This window comes from Physeter macrocephalus, chromosome 13 (genome assembly GCF_002837175.3).
Source record: "Physeter macrocephalus isolate SW-GA chromosome 13, ASM283717v5, whole genome shotgun sequence".
Lineage (NCBI taxonomy): Eukaryota > Metazoa > Chordata > Mammalia > Artiodactyla > Physeteridae > Physeter > Physeter macrocephalus.
This window is the reverse complement of record NC_041226.1, coordinates 87,597,847-87,623,561: the sequence shown is the minus strand read 5'-3', so window position 1 is coordinate 87,623,561 and position 25,715 is coordinate 87,597,847. Positions and strand designations below refer to the sequence as shown.

At 49.4% G+C, this 25,715-nt stretch overlaps 1 protein-coding gene and 1 pseudogene across 1 annotated transcript in view; both read left to right on the top strand.

Moving 5' to 3' along the window:
- The first annotated feature begins 38 nt into the window (after positions 1-38).
- Positions 39-25,715, top strand: part of USP20 (ubiquitin specific peptidase 20) — a 32,730-nt gene continuing 7,053 nt past the window's right edge. The window contains exons 1-8 of the mRNA XM_055089391.1: positions 39-175; positions 14,664-14,775; positions 14,909-15,084; positions 17,171-17,267; positions 21,688-21,741; positions 23,403-23,465; positions 23,789-23,920; positions 25,480-25,576. Of these exons, the coding sequence (XP_054945366.1) occupies positions 17,187-17,267; positions 21,688-21,741; positions 23,403-23,465; positions 23,789-23,920; positions 25,480-25,576 (427 nt within the window). The 5' untranslated portion in view covers positions 39-175; positions 14,664-14,775; positions 14,909-15,084; positions 17,171-17,186. The remainder of the gene's footprint in view (positions 176-14,663; positions 14,776-14,908; positions 15,085-17,170; positions 17,268-21,687; positions 21,742-23,402; positions 23,466-23,788; positions 23,921-25,479; positions 25,577-25,715) is intronic.
- On the top strand, positions 5,913-11,228 carry LOC102978914 (septin-7-like; annotated as a pseudogene).

The following is a 25,715-nucleotide window of genomic DNA, read 5'->3' as shown; positions in this document are numbered from 1 at the left end:
CGCGGAAGGCGCGCTTGACTGACAGGCGGAGGTGGAGCGGTTGCTACGGCAGGTGAGTTCCGGGCCGCAGCCGGCTGCTTCAGGGGGCCGGGTCTCTCCGAGCAGGGGCGAGCCCAGTCCAGCTACGGGCCGGCGGCGGCCTGGGCCTGCCTGGTACGCAGAACGCCGCGGCCAGGTGAGCTGAGCCTGGGACCCCCCCCCCACCACCCTGGCCGCCACCGCCCTGTCCCCTCCTCCGGCCGGCGCCCAGGGGATCCTCTCGGGCCCCAGCAGCCCACTTCGAGCCCCCAGGGGCTCGTTGCTTCTCCGGAGCAGGGGCCGCTATCTCTTTTATTTCTGCCTGGGCCTGACCCAGCGTTTAAAGCACGCGTGTGGCGTCTCGGAGCGCTGACTTGTGTTTCCCCGGGGTCTGGGCCCTGACGGGCACTTTTTTCTTTAGGGACAAAAGATGACCACTTCTTAGCGATGATGAATTAAAGTCCCAGCCCCGACTGCCCCGCTAATGATCGCTTGCAGCCACTTCTCCCCGAGGAGAGTCGCGTCTGGTGTTTTGAACCCACCCGGGAGGGTTTGAGGGTAGAGGGTGCTTGCTGGCCGCTTCCCGGGACCTTTGGGGGCCTTGTTGTCGTCCTTTGTCACGAGGACTGTCTCTCCGGCCTCCGCCCCTTCTACCCGAGGATGCTGTGAGGATTAAGTTTATTTGAAAAAACAGGCATCAACAAACTCTTAGGATATACCTAAATGCATAAATAATGGCTTACGGGACGTCTAGAAAGCCCTTATGAGTTTTTCTTTTCTCAATATACTGTCTGTCCTTTCTTTTGCAAGAACTACCTCTTATTAAGCACTTCTTATGTGGCAGGCACTGGGCTCAGCATTATTTCATTGAACTCATCCAACCATCCTAGGAAGTAGATTCAGTTACTGTTTTTCATTTTTCAAATGAAGACACCAAGGCTCAGAGAGGCAGTATGTGCCTCAGGTAACACAGCTGGAAGGTGGAGCAGGAATCAGTCACAGGCCTACCTCTGCTGCACCTTGTGCACATAAGAGTTCAGTAAATGTTTACTGCAGGTTCCCTGTTCCGGAAGACCATTCTGAAGCAGGGCAGCATTTCTGGAATGCCTTACTTTTCTCTGGAACAGTCTCCGTGGAGGTTGTTGTTCTCTTCCTTGGACTGAGACAAATAGTAGACTCAGGACTTGTTGGAACAGCCTTTTGGCTTTGATGAAAAGACATAGTTTAGGGCTTCCCTGGTGGCGCAGTGGTTGAGAGCCGTCTGCTGATGCAGGGGACGCGGGTTCGTGCCCCGGTCTGGGAAGATCCCACATGGCGCGGAGCGGCTGGGCCCGTGAGCCATGGCCGCTGGGTCTGCGCGTCCGGAGCCTATGCTCCGCAACGGGAGAGGCCGCAGCGGTGAGAGGCCCGCGTACCGCCAAAAAAAAAAAAAAAAAAAAAAAAAAAAAGCCATAGTTTAAGAGCCTCTAAGTCTTGCCCTCTGCAGCCTGGTTCAGCCAAACCCAGATGCACATGGAATCACTGGGCACCTTGTCCGTGGTGGCTGAAGGAGAGGCTCCTTGGGAATTGCTGCAGGAACCCAGGGAGTCGACGTCTGCAGCTCTCACGCTCTCTCAGAGTTGGCTCCAATTTTGCCCTCCCAGCAGCGCTCCCACCGGGGGTACTGGACAGCACTAAGGAGAGGGCCACAAGGCCAAGGACATTTCTGGATCCTCCTCATCTGACATCCCAGGGAGGACCATCTGGTACAGATGCACTGTCCCCGCTGGCCAAGACCAGAGTGCCCACTGATAACCTCCTGGGCTGTAGCAGATCTAATTGAGGCTTGTTTAGCAAAAGTCATGCTGAAAAGTGGCAGCTGTGAATCTGGCAGCGTGTGGCTGGGCTGAGGGGCTGTAGATCCTCTGAGTTTTGCTGGGTCTTTTTGGAGATGGGATGAAACTGCTTCTCAGAGGGAGCCTGTGGGAAATCTGGGTTCTCTTCAGTTCAGAGATAGACCATGTCTTAGTTTGGTTTGAGAGCTTGGTTCCTGAAGGAAATGTCCAGGTTTGGCTTGAGTTTGGGTTAGTGTGCTGGCTCCTTTCTGGAGCCAGGTGAAATGTGGGCTTGTGTCAGTGAGCATTAATGTCTTTGGGATCCAGCAAAATGATTGCAGTTCACAGCCTGGCCATAGTAAGTATTCAGTGAATGTTTGTTAGACTGGTTTACTTATTCAGCAGCTGTTTACCGAGCTTTCAGTATACGGAGCAGGCACTGTTTTAGGTGCTTGAAAAACATCAGGGGGCAAAAGAGACTAAAGACCCCTGAACTAGTGGACTTTTTGTTCTGATAACATGATAAGTATGTAAGTATGTTAGAAGGTGGTGCCGTGGAAATAGAAAAAAATAGAGCAAGGCAAGGGAATCAGGGATGGAAGGGAGGATGGACTTGTGAATTTAAGTTGGTGTTCTGGTTTGCTCTTTGGTCGGTACCATGACAAAGCAGGGGACTGAATTATAGGCCCTGGGTTCAAGTCCCAGTTCTACCAGCTTGCTGTGTGAGTCTGGCCAGGAAACTTCCCTTCTCTGAGCCAGATTCCCCACCAGAGTCCCTGCTGTGCCTTTTACCGGCTGTGTGACCTTGGCATGAACCTCTCTGATCCTTTCCTGCTTGGTGGTTTTAGGGGTCCTAGTCTGAGTTTCTGCTTAGACCTACTCCAGGGTTTGCAGCTTCTCAGTGACCGTGGCCAGTCACTGCCTCCCGCCTGTTAAGCCCCAGGGACTGCCAGCGTGGGGCAGCCACAAACCCCATTAACAGACTCTTGTGGACCCCGGAACAAAGTGCAGTACCAGGTTTCGGGCCATGAAGAGATGTTATCCTAAACTTAAGGAATTTAAGTTGAGCAGAAAAATGCTGTGTGAAGAATGACTCAGAAGAGGTACTCGTGAGGGAGGCCAGGGGAAGCTGCTCTGGGGGTGTGGGGGTGTGGGTTCAAGGATGTAAAGGTCATCCCACCCCAGTCTGGCCAGGGCTGTTTGGGAGCTGGTAGAGCCGACAGTTCAGAGCACTGACTTTGGGGCAGGCAGTCCTGGGTTTGAACCCTGGCTCAGCTGCTCAGTAGCTGTGTGGCCCCCTGCCAGTCACCTCGCCTCTCCGAGCCTCCGTCTTTCCTCCTTTAGTGATGGAGGTGGAGATGGGTTTAGTTCTCAGTGTTGCCTGACCTCCAGAATGGTGGTGAGGATTTAGTGAGGGCTAGTAGTACCCATTCCAGTACACAGGGCCACTCCGGGCGGCGGCAGGCAGGGCTTGGCAGGGAAGGAGGTTTGAGGGTCCTGCTTTGAGAGTCGGAAAGATGGTGGACTCAGTGAATTAAGACTGGTTAAAGGAAGGGATGTATCTGGGATTTGGGGAAAATGGGGTTGCTTGGAAGTAGAATGTAGAGAAGGCACGAGGGAGGGAAGAGGTACGTGTTCTGTGGGGCGGAGGGCAGCATGGAGGGGTGCGGGCACAGGTGTGTGGGGTGTGGACTGGCCAGTGTGGTGCGGATCAGGGCAGGTGGGGTCCTTGTGTTGGGGGCGGGCTTGGTAGCATCACCTTCCCATCCTGAGGAACTGGGCTCTTAGGTGGCAGGAGGATGTAGCCAGAACCCCTAGGAAAGTGATGAGTAATGGCCACCTGAGGCCTGGTCGCAGCAGCTGTGCCAGGCCCAGATGTGCTGCCTCACTGCCTGCGCTCCTGCGTGGGGTTGAGGTGGGTTCCTTTCCCCGTCACTCTGTGCAGGCCCCGGGGAGGGGGGACGTGCCTGCCCTTATTCAGGATGAAGCATCTTGGAAGTCCCGTCCGGGGCCTGCGATGGGTGGGCTCAGTGCCAGACCGACCGGCCTGCCTCCTTTCTTCCTGCTTTCTCGTCCCCGAGAGAGGAGGTGGGTCTGGTGGGTCAGGAGGGAGAGGTGCCCTGGGGTCACTGTAGTGGAGGTGCAACCCCTCTGGCTGGCATCTCGGGCGCTGGCTGTGGGGCGGTGATTCGCAATAGCACAGCGGAGCCGCGGCTCTCAAGAAGGCCCATTCCCGCATCCAGGCCTCTCAGCAGCACACGTATCTTTCCCTTTCAGGCTTTATTAAACGCCTGCCGTGTGCACTCCATTTATTTGCACAGAGGGAAGGGTGGGAAGGGCTGTGAAGGCGGGCCCCACCTGGCTCACTTCCCAGTGCACCGCTTCCTTGCTCTGTGGTCTCAGGCAAGTGGCTTCCCATCTCGGAGCCTCTGTTCTTCCTGCATAAGATGAGAAACAGTGGTCCTTACCCAAGAGTGTGTAGTGAAGTGCTGGGCATCGTGCCTAGCTCAGAGTAGGCACTCGAGCTTCTGCTGTTGAGTTAGGGTTACCTTTTCCGAAAGACCCCTCCCTGCTCCCACCTTAAGTGAATTAAAGGGACTCTTTCAAAAGTGTCTATTTTGAAAAACATCAAACTTATAGAAAAGCGAAAAGAATAATGAAATGAAATCCCATTCATACCCTTCACCTGTATTCACTGATTATTAATATGCTTGCCCCGTTTACTGTCTATATATTTATACACTCATTATCACCAGAATCATTATTGCCGATCTATTGAAGAGTAAGTTGCAGATATCATGACCCTTTGCCCCTAAATATTTCAGGAGGAATTATCTAAGAACAAGGACAGTGTAATACATAACCAGAAAATGGTTTTCATCTTCAGAAACTTTAACATTGACATAATACTGTATCAGTTTCCCAGGGCTGCCATAAAGTCCACAGACTGGGTGGCTTAAACAACAGAAATTTATTTTCTCACAGTTCTGGAGGCTGGAGGTCCAAGATAAAGATGTCAGCAGATTTGGTTTCTCTGAGGCCTCTCCTTGACTTGTAGACGGTGACCTCCTTGCTGTGTCCTCACATGGTCTTTTCTCTGGGTGCATCCTTGGTGCCTCCTTTTGTATCCAAATTTCCTCCTCTTTATAAGGACACCAGTCAGGTTGGATTAAGGCCCACCCTAAAGACCTCACTGAACTTAATTACCTCTTTAAAGACCTTATCTCCCAATAAGATTACATTCTGAGGTACTGGAGGTTAGGACCTCAACATACGAATTGGTGGGGGGGACACAATTGGGTCCATAACAAATACTGTTATCTAATATGTAGTCCATATTCAAATGTGTCAGTTGTTCCACTAATGTCCTTTTCCCCATTGATCCAGGATCCAATTTTGTCCAGTCTTTTTAGTGCCTTTTCTCTGGAACAGTTTCTCAGCCTGTGTTGAGAAAGGGAATTGATTTGCCCAGAAGCAGAGGTGCTGGCTGCCTTGGGACAGGAACCCTATTTAAGGATTTGCTCCATTCCCTTGGGTCTCTTTTCAGGGCTTTACTTTGATGTTAAAAGCACCAGGAGGTGAGCTTGGATCTTTAAAAGTGTCACCGAGAGCCAGAACTGCGTTAAGTCACCTGCTGTGTGTCGTACTTGGTGGACACTATACATTTCTCGGCTGGGCTGGTCGGCCTGCACTGTCCTGGGCAATGGAGCCCTGAGTGAAAAGCTGACGCAGGACGTGCGACTTACGTTCCCACCAATCTCAGTTTCCAGATCTATAAAACATGGCCAGTAACACAATTTATAGTACTAAGCATTTTTTGAGCTTTGTTGCTGTGCAGATAAATACAAACTCTGAGCTGCCCTGCAAGTCCAAGTGATCAGAGGTCATTAAATCCTTCCCACGCATTGTCCCACTTCATCCTCTCAGTTACCCTAGTTGCTGTCTTTGTCCCCATTTTCCTGGATGAGGGTTGGGTGATTTAGCTAAAGATACACAGCTTGCAAGTGACAAGAGCAAGGAGTGGAACGCAGGGCCAGCTGTCTCCATAACTGCCTTGTGTGATGACAGACAACTCCCGGGATGACGGGTGTGGAGGAGCTGACGTGTAGTAAGAGCGCGGTGGAAGGTGGTTCCCGTTAGTAATTATAGCGTCCCTTGTGGCCGCACCCAGGTGCCCTGGTGTTGAAACAGGGAACTCTGCGCCCCATGAGGGCAGGGCCCGGGCCTGGCTTCTTTCCCATCACCCTAAGGAGGTCAGTTTTGGTTGGGGACCAAGATAAAACAAAATGAAAATTTTTAGACGGCTGGGATCAGTAAAGTATGATCCTTGCAGACTCATGCACTTCAGATGTTTCACAGGTCCTGCGTGGAATATTAAGCAGGCAAAGTTTTTGGTACTACCACTTGACATTTCCCTGTATGTAAACTGATTTTTTAAAACTTGAAGTATCGTTGATTTACAATGTCATGTTAGTTTCAGGTGTATAGCGCAGTGATTCAGTTATACATGCATACATATATAGGTGTACATAGGTATATATATCTGTGTATGTAGGTATATATATATATATTCATGTAGGTACGTTTATATATATATAGGTATTCTTTTTCAGATTCTTTTCCTTTATAGGTTACTACAAAATATTGAGTATAGTTCCCTGTGCTAGACAATAGGTCCTTGTTGGTTATCTATTTTATATAGTAGGGTGTGTATGTTAATCCCAGCCTCCTAATTTCCCCTTTGGTAACCATAAGTTTATTTTCTATGTTTGTGGGTCTATTTGTATAAAATGATTTTTAACCATTAACTTTTTAACTAATGTTAGTAAACCTTAAACTTTCTATGTTGCTCACACACCGTTGGGAGGCAGATAAATTTATATAATCTTTCTGGAGGAAAATCTGTCAGTATATATCTAGTGCCTTCAAAACAAACATTTTGACCCAGTAATTTTTCCTGTGGTCAAAGATGTAGTCAAAGATTTATATTCTAAAATATTCCTCACTGCCGTATATCTAATAACAAAACACCTACACACACACACGCCCACAAATATCCTAAGTGTCCAGCAGTAGGAGAATGGTTAAGTAAGGTATTGTAGAGCTTAAACTGTATGTGGTGTAATGTTATTCAGCCATTAGAAATGAAGTTGTTGAAAAGAAATCTAGTGATGTGGGAAACGTATATAATATAAACCAAAAAAATCTGTGTACAAACTATATCTGTTATAGTCTGGTTTAGTTTTTAAATTTATATATTCATACATATGAATAAGACTTAGCAAAGCAGTAACCAAATTTTTTTCTGTATAGAAGGATTACAGGTGATTTTCATTTCATTTTATGTTTGTCTGTGTTTTCCAGCTTCTATGGAGGTGAATATTAAGTTCATTAAAACCAAACAAAAACGCCATTTTCTCTTTGCAGGATAGGTAGGAGAAGATGAAAATTTTTAATCCAGCGCAGAAGTTAATGAGGCAAAAACAAAGGTGGTAAGAGCAAATCTTCTTCTGAATGAGTCACAGGGTGAAGAGTTGTACTTTCAAGCCATCCAGGTAGCGGCTGAGGCACTTCCTCTGTTGGGGCTTCTGGGACCACTCAGGTGCTGCTGCCCCTCTCTGAAATGGCCCTCAAGTGTCCTGTTCACACTCTGTGGGCCTGGAGAGCTCCAAGGGATGAGGTTCTCCTCCCCCAGGGTGCTCTCAGGAGTCTGCAGAGAAGCACGGACAGACGCAAGAGGGGCAACCCCACGTACCGAAGAGGCCGGACACGTGCTCCTCCTATTTTCGAAACTTTAAAAATTATACTTAAAAGTAACCTATTAGGGTCTACATTACAAAAGCAACACAAATTCGTTGCAGAAAATGCAGACAAGCAAAAACAGAGGGAAAAAAATCACTTGACTCCATCCTCCCAGAGATGAGGAGAGCACCCTTTCTGTAGGTGCAAAAACAAAATTATTTTACCAAAATGGAATTTTACTATAACAGCGTTTTATAACTTTTTGACTTTTTTTTCTTTTCCATTACGGTTTATTACAGGATATTGAATATCGTTTCTGTGCTATACAGTAGGACCTTATTTATCCATTCTATGTATAATAGTTTGCATCTGTATAGCTTTTTGACTTCCAATTCATTCAGCAAATATTTACTGAGAAGCTACTGTGTTCCAGGTGCTGTTTTAGGTATTTGGGATACAGCAGTGCATAAAACAGATCCCTGCCCTTAGGGGACTCACATTCTTGAGGAAAGATAGGAATTAGACAAAAAAAACAAACAAAAAAACCCGGCAGTCTAGTGGTTAGGACTCTGCGCTTCCACTGCAGGGGACCCGGGTTCGATCCCTGGTTGGGAACTAAGATCCTGCCTGCTGTACAGCGTGGCCAAAAAAAAAAAAAAAAAATAGGATAAATGACCAAAATGATTATAGAGCATGTCAAGTATGGGCCAGGATGGACAGAGGGCCTTTCTTGAAAGAGAGTAGTGGGGTAGGGTGGGACTGCCTTCAGCAGGGTGGCCAGGGGACCTGGTCAGGAGACAGTGAAGCTGACACCTGAAGGATGAGAGAGGGAGAGATACAGTGAGCAGCATGGCAGGGCACCAGTGGGGACCGGTGTCTTTCCTGGTCATTGAGTATTTTACTTCATTATACCCCGTCCCAGCTTTTTCAGATTTTTTTTAATGGTGTCATACTATATGTATTCTTCTGCAACTTGTTTAAAAGTTATTGTATTTTATTTTAGTTTCAACATGTCAGTAGAATACATATAACATAAAACGTACCATCTTAATCATTTTTTAGTGTACAGTTCACTGGCGTTAAGTATTTCACAGTGTTACGCAACCATCACCACCATCCATCTCCAGAACTTTTCCATCTCCCCAAGCTGAAACTCTGCACCCACAAATCAACTCCCCATTCCCCCTACCCCTGACAACCATTATTCTACTGTCTGTCTCTATGAATTTGACTCCTCTAGGGACCTCGTATAGGTAGAGTCGTACAGTATTTGTCCCTTTGTGTCCGGCTTATTTCATTTCGCATAATGTCATCTAAAACATTCCAAGACCATAGAAAGTTCTCTCTTGCCTCTTCGCAGTGTAGCCTTACCTTCTGCCCCAGGCAACGACTGGTCCAGTTTCTATCACTGCAGATTAGTTTCGTCTGTTTTGAAATTTTTCATGAAAGTAGAATCATATAATGTGTACTTTTTTGTTTCTTTGATTTCTTTTCCTCAGTTTAATGTTTCTGGAATTGACTCATGTTGCTGTGTGTGTCAGTAGGTCTTTATAATGCCATGTATTATTCTATGATATGAAAATACCAATAGTTTGCTTCAGTCGCCCGTTTGTTGGACATTTAGGGTCTTTCCAATTTTTGGCTATTATGTATAAAGCTATTATGAGTGTCTGTGTACAAGTCTTTGTGTAGATGCATGTTTTTCGTTTCTCCTGGGAAAATATCTAAGAGAGGAATTGCAGGATCCTATGAAAAGTATAAGCTTAACTTTGTAGGAAACTGCTAAACTGTTTTCCAAAGCTTTTTATACCACTTAACACTCCTGTCAGAATATATGAGAATTCCTTTACAAATTCAGCAACAGCTGGTAACGTAGGTTATTAGTTTTAGATATTCTTGGGTGTGTGAGATGTTATCTCATGGTTTTAACTCGCATGTCTCTGATGGCAGATGATGTTGAGCTTGTTTTCATGGGCTCGTTGGCTGTTCTTACTTGGTGAAGTATCTGTTCGATCATTTGTCCGTTTAACAAAATTGGACCATGTATCCTTTTGGGAGTTGTAAGAGTTCTTTATATATTTTGGACGTTTGTCAGATACAGGTTTCGTGAACGTTTTCTCCCAGCCTGTAGCTTGTCTTTTCATTTTCCTAACAGCATCTTTTGAAAAGAAAAAGTTTTAATTTTGAAAAAGTCCAGTTCATCAATGTTTCCTTTTATGATTAATGCCTTTTGTGTCCTGAGACCTTCGCCAGCTTCAAAGTCGCCAAGATTTTCTCCTGTTTTTTCTTCTAGAAGTTTCAGAGTTTTAATTTGTTTGCTTAAAGCCTGTGATCCGGAGAATTGGCGGGCTGTTCCGTGCCCAGGCTGGCCCTGGAGGGGCTGTCGGTCAACGGGAGGGTCAGGGCGAGGTCCGGGGCTGCGGTGGAGGGGAGGTCACCCGCAGCACCGTGGTGACTCAGCAGACGGACCTTGAGGGCTCTGTGGGGTTTGCAGATCTCCCACATCAAGTATACAGCAATCAGTGAACAGAGCGGTTGAATTCACACTTAGGGTTCTACGTTAACCAACTCGTTGTTCCTCACGGATTTATATTCTCCAGAGCATCCAGGTCCTTCCATAGAATAGAAAAGACCGTATAGGTGGAGCAATCCAAAGTTTTCTTCAAAGAAGGTGGTGTTCAGTTGCTGCTCACAATAGTTGATGCCCTGGGGTTTGGAGGTGCAGTTGGCCATAGTAACTGCTGACAGCCTGCTACTGACTGCATTGATAGTACGTTCGAGGACCACCTAAGTGCAGAATCTCGAGTGAACAGATGTTAGATGCTGGACAGCAAGATGCAGTGTTGTTTACACTTCGTTGCTCCTTCAAGACGTGGACTTCAACCATTGGATATCGAGTTTATGAAGTGTTTGTTTGCATGAAAAAGTGAGTATTATCCCACTTATTGCCAAAGCTCACACCAGAGAAGTGCCAACAGTTTCGAAAACAGATGATGAAAGAAACCCGAAACTATAAAATTAAAATACGTGCATTTCCAGAAACAGATGATGAGGAAGAAGAAAAACTTGTTAAAAACATGGAGGACCTCTTGCTGTGGAAGGTAGCAATACTGTCATCAAGGTTAATGGCAAAAGGGTCAGAGGAAGGCGGTATCCTTGGGGTATTGCTGAAGTTAAAAGTGGTAAACATTGGGATTTGACAATTCTAAGAAATGTGTTGCTAAGAACACACATGCAGGACTTGAAAAATGTTATTGGTAACGTGCGCTGTGAGAACTGCAGAAGCAGAAAACCTGCAGCTGTGTACAATGGAGTTGATAACAAGAAGAACAAAAGGCAGCTTCCTAAGAGCCCCCTGGCACAAGTGGAAGAAGAAAGAAGGGAGCTTGTAGCTAAGATGAAGTTGGAGATGGAGCAGGTGTTGGAGATGAAGGCCAAAGAAAAGTTCAAAAGCTGAAGGGCTCTGAAGCTGAGCTCCAGCGGCGCCATGAGCAAATGAAAAAGAATTTGGAAGCGCTGCACAAAGAATTAGAGGAAAAATGTCATCAATATGAAGATGAGAAAGCAAACTGGAAAGCTCAGCAGTGTACTTTCGAACAACCAAACTCTTTGAGAACCATGGAAAAGAATGAGAAGAAAGGGAAGATCTTTTAAACCCTCTACTGACCACCAATTACATAAAGTCTGTGATTCATTTCTAAATAATTTTTGTATACGATATGTAGGGTAGGGGTTAAAGTTCATTTTTTTTTTTTACCATATGGATATCATTGTTCCAGTACCATTTGTTGAAAAGACCATCTTTTGCCCATTGAATTATATCAGTACCTTGGGATTTCCCTGGTGGTCCAGTGGGTAAGACTCCATGCTCCCAATGCAGGGGGAGCAGGTGCTATCCCTGGTCAGGGAACTACATCCCGCGTGCCACAACTAAGAGTCCGCATGCCGCGGCTAAGCAATCCGCACGCCACAACTAAGAGTCTGCATGCCGTGGCTAGGAAGTCTGCACGCCACAACTAAGACTTGGCACAGCCAAAATAAAAATAATAATAATAATAATAATAATAATGAATTATATCAGTACCTTTGTTGGAAATCAATTGACAACAAATGTGTGGGTCTAGACTCTCTACTCTGTTCCCTTGAGCTGTATGTCTGTGTTTGAGCCCATGCCACACTGACTTGATTACTGTAGCTTTAAAGAAAGTCTTAAGTCAAGTGGTATAAGTCTTCCAACTTTGTTCTTTTCAAAAATTGTTTTGGCTATTCTAGGTCTTTTGCTTTTCCCTATAAATTTTATTTTTTTTAATGAAAAAAATTTATTTATTTATTTATTATTTATTTATTTATTTAGACTGTGTTGGGTCTTCATTGCTGTGCACAGGCTTTCTCTTGTTGCGGCAAGCAGGGGCTACTCTTCATTGCAGCGTGTGGGCTTCTCATTGTGGTGGCTTCTCTTGTGGAGCCCAGGCTCTAGGCGTGTGGGCTTCAGTAGTTGCGGCACGCCGACCCTAGGGTGCGGGGGCTTCAGTAGTGGCGGCACGGGCTCTAGGGCACACGGGCTTCAGTAGCTGTGGCTTGCGGGCTCTAGAGCGCAGGCTCAGTAGTTGTGGCGCACGGTCTTAGTTGCTTCATGGCATGTGAGATCTTCCTGGACCAGGGATTGAACCCGTGTCCCCCGCATTGGCAGGAGGGTTCTTAACCACTGCACCACCAGGGAAGACCCCTTATAAACTTTAGAATCAGCTCGGCAATTTCTACAAACAAGCCTGCTGGGATTTCGATTGAGATTACATTGAATCTGTAGATCAATTTGGGGAGAACGGACATCTTAACAATATTAAGTGTGCTAGTCTGTGAACATGGTATATCTCTCCATTTATTTAGATCTAATTTAATTTCATGGATAGGAAGATTCAACATTCATCATCATTTTCAATGGCAACGTAGTACAACAGTGCACGGTTGTGTTATTATTTATCCAATTGCCTGTTGTTCACTTAGATTATGTCCAGTTTCCCCCCATTATAAACAGTGCTACAGTGGATGTCTTTGTCGTTCTGTCTTTGCACACACCCTTGATGACTTACTTAGAGAAAATCTGGAGCCAAGTCAACCCTCTTGACTGTTCTTTGCTCTCTGCCTTACTTAAACTGGTGGGCATTTGTGTGCGGTGGAATGTGGAATGCCAGTGATCGGGCTTGCTTTTGGTGAGGCCCGGTGCACAGTGACTTAGAACAGGGGTCGGCTAATTGTGACAGCAGGCCGGGCTTGTTTCGTCAGGCCCTCGAGCTAAGAATTTTTTTTTTTTTGGCTGCATTGGGTCTTCGTTGCTGCACGCAGGCTTTCTCTAGTTGCGGTGAGCGGGGTCCACTCTTCGTTGCGGTGTGCGGGCTTCTCAATGCGGTGGCTTCTCCTGTTGCGGAGCACAGGCTCCAGGCACGTGGGCTTCAGTAGTTGTGGCTCGTGGGCTCAGATGTTGTGGCTCGCCGGCTCTAGAACACAGTCTCAGTAGTTGTGGCACACCGGCTTAGTTGCTCCGTGGCATGTGGGATCTTCCCGGACCAGGGCTCGAACCCGTGTCCCCTGCATTGGCAGGAGGATTCTTAACCACTGCGCCACCAGGAAAGTCCCGAGCTAAGAATTTTTTTTTAAATATATTTTTAATGGATTATAAACCAAAACAGAAACAAAGAAGAATATGTGATTAAGACCACTGTGGGCAGCAAAGCCTAAATGCTTACTACCTGGGCCCTTAGAGAAGGATTTTGCTGACCCCTGACTTAGAGCAAGGCTCTGCACTGGACAGACCTGATCAGGTCCCCGCCCCCCACATACTAGCCCAGGATCGACCGTGGCCAAGTTCCTAGCTCCTTAAGCTCCAGTTCTGTTTCTTCATCTGTAAAACGGGCAGTGAGAGTACACAGAGGGTTGTCAGCCCCAGGGCTTTTTTTTTTTTTTTCTATCTGAAGTTGCAGGAACGTAAGTGGTCTGACTGCACACGTGAGTCAAGAGTGGGCCTGTCACTGTCATCCTTGTCTGGGGCAATGTTCACGGCACTGGGCGTCAAGCTTATAACCTGGCTCAGCCATCTAGCTGGAGCGATGGGGCACATACCAAAGATACTCAAAAAACCCACATACTGCAGCTTAAAACAGTGTGGAGCTGCCACCCACCCAGCGCACTTGGCCTCAGTGGAAACGAAAAACTAAAAATCTGGGTTCAAAGGAGGAGGACGGGAATTTAGAACCTTGAACCCCGTCATTGTCATGTGACCATTTTAAATGATAGCTTCTAGGGCTTCCCTGGTGGCGCAGTGGTTGAGAGTCCGCCTGCCGATGCAGGGGACGCGGGTTCGTGCCCGAGTCCGGGAGGATCCCACGTGCCGCGGGGCGGCTGGGCCCGTGAGCCATGGCCGCTGAGCCTGCACGTCCGGAGCCTGTGCTCCGCAACGGGAGAGGCCGCGGCAGTGAGAGGCCCGCGTACCGCAATAAATAAATAAATAAATAAATAAATAAATAAATGATAGCTTCTAACTGCCTCTCCCTCTATGAACTGCCCACACCTGGGAAACTGTCGCCCACCAAGGAAGGGGGAGCATTGGTGATGTGCGGACGAACCTGACCGTGTCTGTCGCCGAGGGTCGGGGGTTCTGAGCAGTACAAAGTTCTTGGGAGGCTCAAAGGATGATCTGAGGGTCTCAGTGGCACTCCTGGAAGGGGCGGATCCTTCTGTCCATGGGGAGCAATAGTTGGAGAGGCCCCGTGGCCCTCTCTTGCAGACCCCTCTCTCGGGGATCACGAAGGTAACGCCCAGCAGTGACTAGTGAAGGGTCCAACACCCCCCAGGAGGGGCTGGCCCTGTTTGCCAGCTCCACCCAAGCCTTCTTCAACTGTCCCTTCAGTGGTGTGTTTTTACTGTCCCTGTGGCTGGACTGGGGAGTGTGTCCAGCCTGTGCATACCCCAAATGTCCAAAACTTCACTTTCCTCTCCCAGGAAGAATTCTGGGCTGTTTTTAGCCCCTGGTTGGTGCTAAGAGTGATTTTAAGGTAACGGAGCTACATGAGGCGTGCTGGTTTGTCCCTCTAGGTTCCCTGCCAGAGGCCTGCACTCACCGCGGCCCACTGCAGCCCAGCACTGTCGGCCGTCACCGGAGAACGCGGATGCTGGCTTCTTCCTGGGACTGTCGCTTCGCACAAAGGTAGGCCCACAGCCTGCTCCACTCAGGTGTAGCCCTTATGCACAGACCAAGGAGGAAGTTTGGATTTGTCTTTTTAGGTGAAATGATGGAATTGTGGTTATGTTTGTTTGTTTTTACTTTTTCTTTTTTCAAGTCTCGTAGAAAAACATACACGGATGAAATGACGTGATGTCTGAGATTTGCTGCAAAAAAAGAGGAAGTGGGAGGTTGAGATGAAGCAAGGTTGTCCATGGATTAATTGTGAAGCCAGGTGATGGGTACACGGGGGTGTGTTACACCCCCGTCTGCATCTGCATGTTTACATTTTCCGTAAGTTCCAAAGAGAGAGCCTCAAGAGTCTGACCAGCTTGGGTTTCGGCCTGAGCCCTGGTGCTCCTGTTTGCAAGACCTGAGACCAGAAGTGTCCTGTTTCCTCATCTACAAAATGGGGCAAAACACAGCTGCCTCAGAGATTGCCGGGGGAAGTTTTCAATGAAAGAATACACGGAAAGCACTTAGTCTGGGACCCGGCCCCTGATCAGTCCCAATCACTCCTGTTCTGGCTGGGGGTCTGGGCCAGTTCACCCCCGGCTGACCATTTGGAGTGAGGAGGGGGCTTACAGGAGGCTGCCTGGGGGTGTCCACCTCCCTCTGGTGGATGCACAGCCTGTGCCTTTGATTAAAGCACTTTTGGCTCCACCTACATCTTTGATTGGTTGGACCTTTCTTGGTAATAGTTTGGAGCTAGAATCAAAAGCCAGGTTCCTGGGTACAATTTCTGCTAAAATATTGGGTTGTGGAAGCATTTACTTAGTTATTTCTTTTTAAACATTTTCTTCTGAAATAATTATAGATTCACAGTAAGTCGCCAGCAATGTGCTGGGAGGTCCCATGTACCTTTCACCCAGTGTCCCCCAGTGGTAACACATCTCTGGTGTATCTGTAACACAGTGCCATGACCAGCAAAGTGACTGGTACAACCCACGGAGCTTATTCAGATTTCACCAGTTTTACCTGCACCCATTTGTGTGTGTGTGTGTGTGTGTGTGTGTGTGTGTGTTCAGTTCTGAGCAGTTTTACACACACGTAGAGCCACGTAACTACCACCACAGTCAAAATACAGAGCTACCTATAACCACCAAGGAGTTCCCTCAAAGGAAGCATTTGTTTTTCAAAACAGAAATAGCTTTTTTCCTTCTGATTTAAAAAAAGAGAGAAATTTTAACCAGAAGAGTGTCAGGAAGGAAGTTTGCCACAGTATCATCAGCAATTTTACTTTATACTTTGTACTTTTTTTTTTTTTGCGGTACGCGGGCCTCTCACTGCCGTGGCCTCTCCCGTTGCGGAGCACAGGCTCCGGACGCGCAGGCTCGGCGGCCGTGGCTCACGGGCCCAGCCACTCCGCAGCGTGTGGGATCCTCCCGGACCGGGGCACGAACCCGCGTCCCCTGCATCAGCAGGCGGACTCTCAACCACTGCGCCACCAGGGAAGCCCCTGTACTTTTTTTTTTTTAACATCATCTGAGTTTTGTTTTTATAATAAGCTTGTATCATTGTAAAAAAACAACAAAGCTATTGTGAAATCTATCACCCAGATACGCCACCATTTGATGCTTTAGGGAACATCTTTCCGACCTCTTCCTAGGTTGGTTTGCCCGCCCTTCTCTCTGACTTGCTCCTTCTCAGGAAACATTTTCCGGAGGAGCTGCTGCTCTGATGGCCTCCTCTAGTATCGTGGTGTTTAAGGATTCTTCTCTTAAGTGGGCTTTCTCATAGGAAGTGAGATAAGTGGCCCGTGGGGCACCTGGCCTCTCAGAAGCTCTTGAGAAGAGGCGTCTCGCTTGCTTAGAGAAGACTGAGGTCAACATCTGCTTCTTGCCTTTCTACTTGGTTTTGAGATCCAGCCTCTCCACCCAGCCCTCTGCTGCCCCCTTGGGTAGAGTCGTCTCCCGGTCATGGGTCTGGTCTCTTTTAATAAAAGTACCACGGTTTTAGATTCCTTGACATGCAGCTTCCCCAGTGTAGGCAGGACCCTTGCATCTTCCCTGTGGGCACTTTTAATCGTCACACCCAGCGCTTGACTCCTGATCATCACCCCAGCACCTGCTCTCCCTACGTCAGCCCCGTGCCAGCCCTGTGCCAGCCCTGTGCCAGGCGTTTGACGTATATTATCTTCATGAGTCCTCTGAGCAACCCATGACGTATATTATCTTCATGAGTCCTCTGAGCAACCCACCAGAGTGCGTGTTATCTCCCTCCGCAGTTCTCAGGCAGGGAGGGTGAGGCTCAGAGAGGTGAAGTAGCCTCCCTGGGTCACCGGCTGGTATGTGGCAGCGCTGCACTTCACCACCGGCCTCCCCTGCCTCTGGCCGGCAGTGGCTGCCATTAACCCAGGATTCCTTGTGTTTTCTTGTAGGTAAGCCCAGGCCAGCATGGGGGACTCCGGGGACCTTTGCCCTCATCTTGACTCGATAGGGGAGGTGACCAAAGAGGACTTGCTGCTCAAATCCAAGGTAAAGGGTCAGACCTTACGGGGCTGAGGCCCACACCCAGGGCCACCACATTCCTGGGGCACAAACATTTCTGAAGCGGGCGCCTGTTTAGGAGGCCTTCCGGGGGCTGTGTCCTAACAGCCATTAATTACCATGTGGACCAGTCCATTTGGGAACACTGATGCTCTGTCCATTAGTGGTTGGAGCAGGTGCAAGGCAGGGAATGAGTCAGACTCTGAGTGTCCACGGGCATTTTTGCACACGTGACCTGTGAAGGGCTCAGGGAGCCTCAGAGAGAGAAGGTGGGCCACTTTGAATAGGGAAGATGTGTTGTTGTCTGTTTGTTAAGTTAAATTTTTTTAAATAGGTTAACATGTGGTTCAAAAATGCAACAAAGTAAGAAGAAGAATGTCAGGAAGTACCCCCCCCACCTGCCCTGTGCCACCTTCTCCATTCCACCCTCATGTAACCAGGGACATTAGTTTCTTTTGTATCTTTTCAGAGTTTTTTTATGGGAATACTTATTTTTCATTTTCCCCTTTATTACATAAAAGGTAGTGTACTGTAGCTATTTTCGTAACGTACTTTATTCACAGGGCAGCGTATCTTGGAGCTCTTTGGCCTCGGCACGTAGATCTCATGGTTTATCTTGAAGTTGCATCACGTTCGTTGTGTGCACTCCGTAGCTGATCCTCTGTGGGTGGACATCTGGGCCCTTTGCAGCCTTCTGCCAGTACGGTGTCATTGTGTTCAGGGGAAGAGCCATGTGTAGGGGCCATTCCCAGAAGTGGGGGTGGGTCAGATTCCTAGACATATTTCCTTGTCTTCTTTCTAGGCACCTAATGCTGGTCGTTGAGCCTCCCTGCACCAGCAGGTTCTGGGTGGCTTTTGGCCTGAGCTCGTTTAGCCTGGGCCCGCATGAGGGCGCGATTCTTCAAAGAACCCATGGCTTCTTTTGAAGTAGTTTCGCTGGCTGTTACTGAACCAAGTTTGTTTGCCCAGCATGCATCAAGCCAAACGCCGAGACACCGAGGTTTGCAGCAGAGAAAGGATTTATTCACAAGGCAGCCAAGCGAGGAGATGAGAGAACAAGTCTCAGGTCCACCTCCCCGAAGGCGAGGGGCTTGGGGTATTTATGGGTTAAAGAAGCAGGGTGGTTCTAGGCGTGGGGAAAGGTGAGGTAATCGGTGTTCTGCGCAGGTGTTATCTGAGTTACATCCTTCTTCCTGGGATGTGTGTTCAAAAATGGAGGCGCCTAGCATGATCTGAGGGTGGAGTTTTTGGCCCTCTGACGACAAAAGGTCATTCGTCGGACACTTACGTAGGCCCAGTTTTAGGGTCAGTGGTCCCAACCAGTCTAAGCCAGCTCAAACTGGACAAGAGCTGACTCCAGGTTTGTGAAAAACAGCTTAAGCCCCTATTCCTATAGTGACCCGTACATCAGAGCTGTTAGAGCTGTTATCTATAGGGGTTGTTAAGGAGTCTTGTGATATATAGGCTACGGGAAGCTTGGAGGGTATGCAATTTGAGAAAAATAATTAAGACAAGCTTGCTCAGTGAAGGCAGGCTCAAAGCAGAGGGGCTTTTTAAGGAGCTGTTTCCTTAGCTGCTATCCTGTAAGACAAGTTCAATTTCTGTTAATCACCAATTTCTGTTAACCCTAAGGGGCACGGTTTCAGTGTGGTCAGGAGGAGGGGCAGGGCGAGACTGTGGTGCATTTGCACAGTCTAATGCTGGGTCTCGTCCTGAGTCTGCACAAAGGAATAAGTGAGACAAACTGAGAGGCTTTCTCAGCGAATCTGAGAGCAGGGAGGAGATAGCCGAGGTGGGGAGAGGGAGGCAAAACGTGGAAAGACTGGGCTGGGACGTGGCAGCCTTTTGGAAATCTACAAAATGAAACCAATGTTTGTTTTAAAATACGCAGAAGGGGCTTCCCTGGTGGCGCAGTGGTTAAGAATCCGCCTGCCAATGCAGGGGACACGGGTTCGGGCCCTGGTCCGGGAAGATCCCACATGCTGTGGAGCAACGAAGCCCGTGCGCCACAACTACTGACCCTGCGCTCTAGAGCCCGCGAGCCACAACTACTGAGCCCACGTGCCACAACTACTGAAGCCTGCGTGCCCAATGCAGCCATAAATAAATAAATAAAAAATAATAAACAAACAAACAAATAAATAAAATTTATAAAATAAAATAAAATACCCAGAAGGGGCAGGGATTGAACAGGTAGCTCAAAATGGAGGAAATGCAAATGGCCGAGAAACTCTTGAAAAAAGATGCCTGACTTCTCTGATGGTTAAGGATATTGCCAGAGAAAGCAACATGACACCATTTTCAGATGGGCAAAGCAGAAGCTGCTCTCACTCAGAGCTGACCAAGGGAGGGAGGCAGACCAGGCGTGGTAGTGGGGTTAGGCATTACTGTGGCTTTAGGGGTGCAGTGCCACCTCTGGGAGTTTATCTAGTAGAAATGTAGTAACCGTTACAAATACAGCAGTATCTATTGAGCATTATCTGTAAAAGGAAAATACTGGTGGCAGTCTGCATATTCGTCAAGAAGGGAATGAGTGAACAGATTGTGGTGTCTGTGCCCATAGTGTGTGCCACCATGTACTTATTGCAAAGAGTGAGATGTGGTCTCTGTGTACAGACTAGAAGGATGACCACAAATAGGTGACAAAAGCCTGTTACCGAAAAATTTGTATAGTATGATCTTACTTTTACTAGAAATCACACCCCCCCATCTATGCATATATGTTTATATAAGAAGAAGATATGGAGGGATATACTTCAAATTATTACAGCATATATGTATTGCATATACTACATATTATATACAGAATATATGTGTTGTATATAATATACTGCACATTATGTACAGTGTTTGTGTATCATTTAAATTGTTAATTATACAATACTTTTATCATTCGAATGACTGAAATGAAAAAAAAAAACTTGGGAAGATGGGAGTGAACTGTGAAATCAGAAAATCACAAAAGAGATGACAGATTTGGAAAGGTCAAGAGCTGTGGCTCTGAGTCCACTAAGCAGACTGATCTCTAGCCAGCCGTAGCATCCTTAGCAAGAGACCCTAAGTCACAGATTGCAAATCTCTGCCCTGTTGTATGGGATGAGCTGTGTCACCTCCACCCTAGTGAGAGTCCCACATTCAGGCTCTTTACAAACAGCCAAAATCTGGGCTTACTGAGACGAAGAAGTTCCCATGGAGGCCTGGGGGTCGACGTGGTCACCCTTGGGAGGAAACTGGGAAGTTTGATGACCCCGGCTCCTCAGCTTCCCCTTCTGACTCTGCTCTGTAGGGTCGTGACCTCTCTGAGCCTCAGTTTCTCATCTTATGAAGGGGATCTTGATGGGACCTGCTGCACAGTCTGTGGTGGGGGTTACATGAGCAAGGTGTAAAAAACTTAGCTGGTTGCTTGGACTGTTGTGATCCCTCACCAGAGGTCAGCTCTCACTCTGATTAAGTACTCTGTAACTGCTACCAGCGCTTAGAATTCATCTCACAACTGGCAGAGACACGTTGGGTATTGTGGAGGCTCAGTTGGGGATTGCTGTTCTAGACAGGCACAGACAAAATTACTTAGGACAGTTTAAATTATAACAAAGAGACCCTGAGATACGGTGGCTTAAATGAGATAGAAGTTTACTTTTCTGTCACTGAAGAGTCCAGACATAGGTAGCACTGATAGAGTGGCTCTGCCATTCTTAACACATGGCTTTCATCTCCAGGTCCAAAGTGGTTGCTTCACTTCCTGCCATCACATCTGCATTCCAGCCAATGGAAAGAGGAGAAAGAGCAAGGGTTATGCAAAACTCAGAAGTGGCACATGTCGCTTTTCGCTGTCATACTATTGACTAGAACTGAGCCCCATGATCACAGCAGGGGCTGGGACACACAGTCTGCGGGTGGCTGGCCATGTGCTCAGCCTAAATTCATGGATTCTTGTATTAAAGCAGGGAGGAGAGATATTGGCAGACAAGAAGCAGGCTCTGTCATCCAGACCACCAGAAACCTGGGTGTTTTCTGTGGTCAGCAAATATATTGATCTCCTGATTTGCAGCAGGCTCTCTGTGAAGTCGCAGGGGTAAGCAAAACAGACCATCCTTCTTTCACGGAGCCCATAGTCTAGGTGGGGAGAAAGGCTTAAATAAATAAATGCAACGAAGGAAGAGTAGAAGGTGTGTTGAGGGAGCATATTATGGCGTCTGTTTATTTAGGCTTTAAATGATTGTATTGAAAATGTTTTCACAGGAACATGATAAAACAAAATTCAAACATTAAAATTTAAAGTGCCCCTGTGGGCCAGCGGGGGCCTTTCTGAGGCAAAGCCTCTAAGCAGAGACCTTCAGGTGCATCCGTCAGTGCACATCCAACAGGCCGCTCACGCCCTTCTCTTCCTCTCTCTCCGCACCTCACACAGGGCACCTGTCAGTCATGCGGTGTTTCCGGACCCAACCTGTGGGCCTGTCTCCAGGTAAAGTATCCTTGCAGCTGTCTGAGGTGGGGAGCTGGGTCCAGACTCTGGGGTGGGAACATATGTCCCCCATGGGCACGGCTGGGAACCTTGGGCAGGGACACAGGGCATGGATGTCTTGGGTGTGATTCCCAAGCCCAAGCCAAGAGGGCCCCAGAGTCTGCGAGCCCCCGGCCTGGCTGCCCTGGCAGCCATTAAAGATGCCAAGAGGAGAAAGCAAGTTGGAGAAGACTCTGGACTGAATGATCCCATCGGCATTAAAGGCAAAGTTTTGTCCTTGCGTGTGTGTGTGTGTGTGTGTGTGTGTGTGTGTGTGTGTGTGTGTGTGTGTGTGTGTGTGTGTGTGTGTGTGTGACAGATGATATAGCATCTTGGCTCTGAGCCCTGGCCCGGGCCTTTGTTTCCCCGTCTGTAAAGTAGAGGCCACAGCACTGATAACTGCCCCCTCCTTGCAGACCCACCTTAGGGTAGAATTTGACGAGATGATGCCTGTGCTGGTCTTAACAGGGTGTGTGGCCGGTAGACAGTGTCCAGGAAAATCTGGTCGTGATTATTACTGCTTACTAAAAAGAGTAACAGTAGATGTATCAACATGTGACAGTTTTCTCTGGGGGGTAGAATTATGGGTAATTCATTTTTCTTTGTAACTTTGTAGTGTTTTCCAACTTTTCTACAAGTATGTATTGCATTTTATATCATACTGAAAATGGCTGTTACTTAAAATTTCTTTGAAAACAAATACAAGGAGAAACAAAAAAGCCCACAGGGGTGAAAGTACCATAGTTAAAGTCTGTCTTTGCAGAAGACATAGGGCCCCCCACGGGGCTTTGGCCTCCTCCTTTTGGGCCTGTTGCTCAGTGTAAAATACACTGCAAATCACTGTCTGGGCCCCCAGGGGACAGCAAGAAGTGCGAGGCGTGGTCTTACCTCCTGGGAGCCCACAGGCCCCCCAGAGAGACAGAGACGGACCTGATGCAGAAAGTGGCACATCCTTTATGACGCAGCCCAAAGGTCGTTTCATTGAAAGGTCCTCACCAGCCTGTGCGGTGCTGACCACAGCTGAAAATGACAGCAAAGCACTCCTACGGAGAAGCAGGCTGATCGCTGGGGCGGAGGCCCACAGAGGAGAGACACTTGAGCTGGGCCTTGGGAGCTGGGTGGATTTGGGAGAGGAGAGTGCAAGGCCAGAGGCAGGTCACCAGGGACACTGAGGGGCATGGGGTCCGCACCGGGCCCCAGCTGCCTCTGCCCGATTCAGTGTTCCCCGTTAGAAAATGGCTGTGAGGCCCAGTATCCCCACCCAAAGTGTGGGTCCCGATAACTGGCCCCTCAGGAAGTGGGGTTTTGGTGAAAAAGGGACAAGTGGAGGGGGAGTGGGTCTGGGCGCCAAGCAGCCAGGCCTCAGCTTTGCCCGGATCTGGCTGCCACCCTGCCTGGCTTCTTGCTGGAGAGCAGCAGCTCAGAGGCGGGGGCAGCTGTGTGGCGGCCATCCCTGCCCAGCGCGGACCTTGGCTGTGCAAACCTATGTTCCTGCAGGGCGGCAGGGCCTCGGTGCCTGTGGGTCCTGTTGGGTGGAGACGGGCACTGGCTTGCTGTGCTGGCAGCGTCCTCTTGGCCGCCCCATCCGTCCGCTCTCCTTTCCTCTCCACCCCTCTCCGCAGGTCGCCTGCTCCTACGTTGGCTGCGGAGAATCCTTCGCGGACCACAGCACCATCCACGCGCAGGTGAGCGTGGTGTCCGGGAGCGTGGGCGCTGCGGTCCCACAGCCCAGAGTTCAGACCCCAGCTGCGGCCGCCCCCAGCGCCGTCTACCGCTCTGGGCTTCAGTGGTTATATGTGTAAATGGGAAGAATCACTGCGAAGAAGCAAGAGAGAATGCTGCTGCAGCCCCTGGCGCTCCTGGCCTGTCGGGGGAGCGGATCCTGAGCTTCTAGGCCTCTGACCCGGTGGGGCTTTTTCCTGAGGCCGGAGAGCTCACGCAGCCCTGAGGCAGGCCTGGGCACCCATTAGGCCACTGTATCCTTCTGATTTTGCATCTTGCCCTCTAGGCCAAAAAGCACAACCTGACAGTGAACCTGACCACGTTCCGGGTGTGGTGCTATGCCTGTGAGAAGGAGGTGTTCCTGGAGCCTCGGCTGGCGGCCCGGCCGCCAGGCCCCTCACCCAAGTTTTCAGAGCAGGTGAGCGGGTGCGGGCGCCAGCCGAGGAGACGCCCAGGAGGGCAGGGCGGTGGGTCCCCGACGGCGGCCGTTCCTGCTCAGCGTTCCCAGCTGGCTTTGAGGAGCTCGTGTCAGCTAATGCCCGCTGAGCCCCAGCCCTGTGTCAGGGCCCGGAGACACAGAGGTGACTGGAAGGAGGGCGGCCCTCCCTCAGGGAGTTTGTAGGCCTCGGGTGAGCCCAGGGCCGTGGGGCGGGGCACACCCTCCCTGGCCTATGGAGAGCCCCTGGTGATGGTCCTGCAGCCACCTCTCTGGGGGAAACGCCTGGAAACCTCCCGCCCCCCACCAGGCAAGGCACACGCGGGGCACTGAGCAGCCCTTAAAGGAGGCGGGCGGGTGAGCCCAGCGCGGAGCCGGCCTTGGGGAGCAGTCAGAGATCCGGCCCTGGAGCCCCGGGAGGCCAGGCGTGTGTGCGTGCGTGCGCGTGTGTGTGTGTGTGTAGGCCAGGCATGTCTGCGTGTGTGTGTGCGCGTGCGTGTGCGTGTAGGCCAGGCATGTGTCTGTGTGCGTGTGCGTGGAGGCCAGGTGTGTCTGAACGCGTACGCGTGTGTGTAGGCCAGGCGTGTCTGCGTGTGTGCGTGCGTGTGCGTGTGCATGTGTGTGTAGGCCAGGCTTGTGTCTGCGTGTGTGTGTGTGTAGGCCAGGCGTGTGTGCGTGTGTGTGGCTGTGTGTGGCAGCCCTTAAAGGAGGCGGGCGGGTGAGCCCAGCGCGGAGCCGGCCTTGGGGAGCAGTCAGAGATCCGGCCCTGGAGCCCCGGGAGGCCAGGCGTGTGTGCGTGCGTGCGCGTGTGTGTGTGTGTGTAGGCCAGGCATGTCTGCGTGTGTGTGTGCGCGTGCGTGTGCGTGTAGGCCAGGCATGTGTCTGTGTGCGTGTGCGTGGAGGCCAGGTGTGTCTGAACGCGTACGCGTGTGTGTAGGCCAGGCGTGTCTGCGTGTGTGCGTGCGTGTGCATGTGTGTGTAGGCCAGGCTTGTGTCTGCGTGTGTGTGTGTGTCTGTGTGTGCAGTGCTGTCTTCTCCACATTGGACAGTGACCATCACATACTGGGTGCTTGATATGTGTATATGGAATACGTTTGTGGACATGGTAGGTATTTATGATTTTTTACGAAACAAGCTCTGAAGAAGTATATACGAATCCTGTTTTGAGGGTGTATGTGTATTAACAGTTAAAACGCTACGTAGATAAGACAGACTATCAATAGTGGTTGTCTCAGGAAAGTTGGATTGCCTGTTGTTTTTTTCTGTGTTTCTGTTTTTTCCCAAATTTTTTATAAATAAATTAAATTATTACTACTCATTATTGTAAGTAAAATACAAGTCACGGAGTTCCCAGGGCAAGGCCACCAATGCCCTCTCTTTCCATGGTGTCCTCTGCTGAGATGGGCTGGCTCAGTGCAGGCTGGGGGGCTGGGCTTCTCCCCCCACCCTGAACCCCAGCGGGGGAGGCACATGGGCCTCTGACCCCAGCCCCTCTGCCTCCTCACCCCCCTAGCTTTCCTCACTCTGGTTCTTGAACACAGGACTCCGTGCCGCCCTCCCACCCTCTGAAAGCTGTCCCCATTGCTGTGGCTGACGAAGGAGAGTCCGAGTCGGAGGACGATGACCTCAAACCGCGAGGTAACGGCCCCACGCGCTGCGCTGCCCGGGCGGGGGGGGGTGGCCTGTGGGGCACGAGGGCTTCCCTGGGGTGCCAGCCGCTGCCCTCAGCCCCATTCGGCTGTGTGCCCCTGGGCGGGCCGGCCCCTCCGCACCCAGG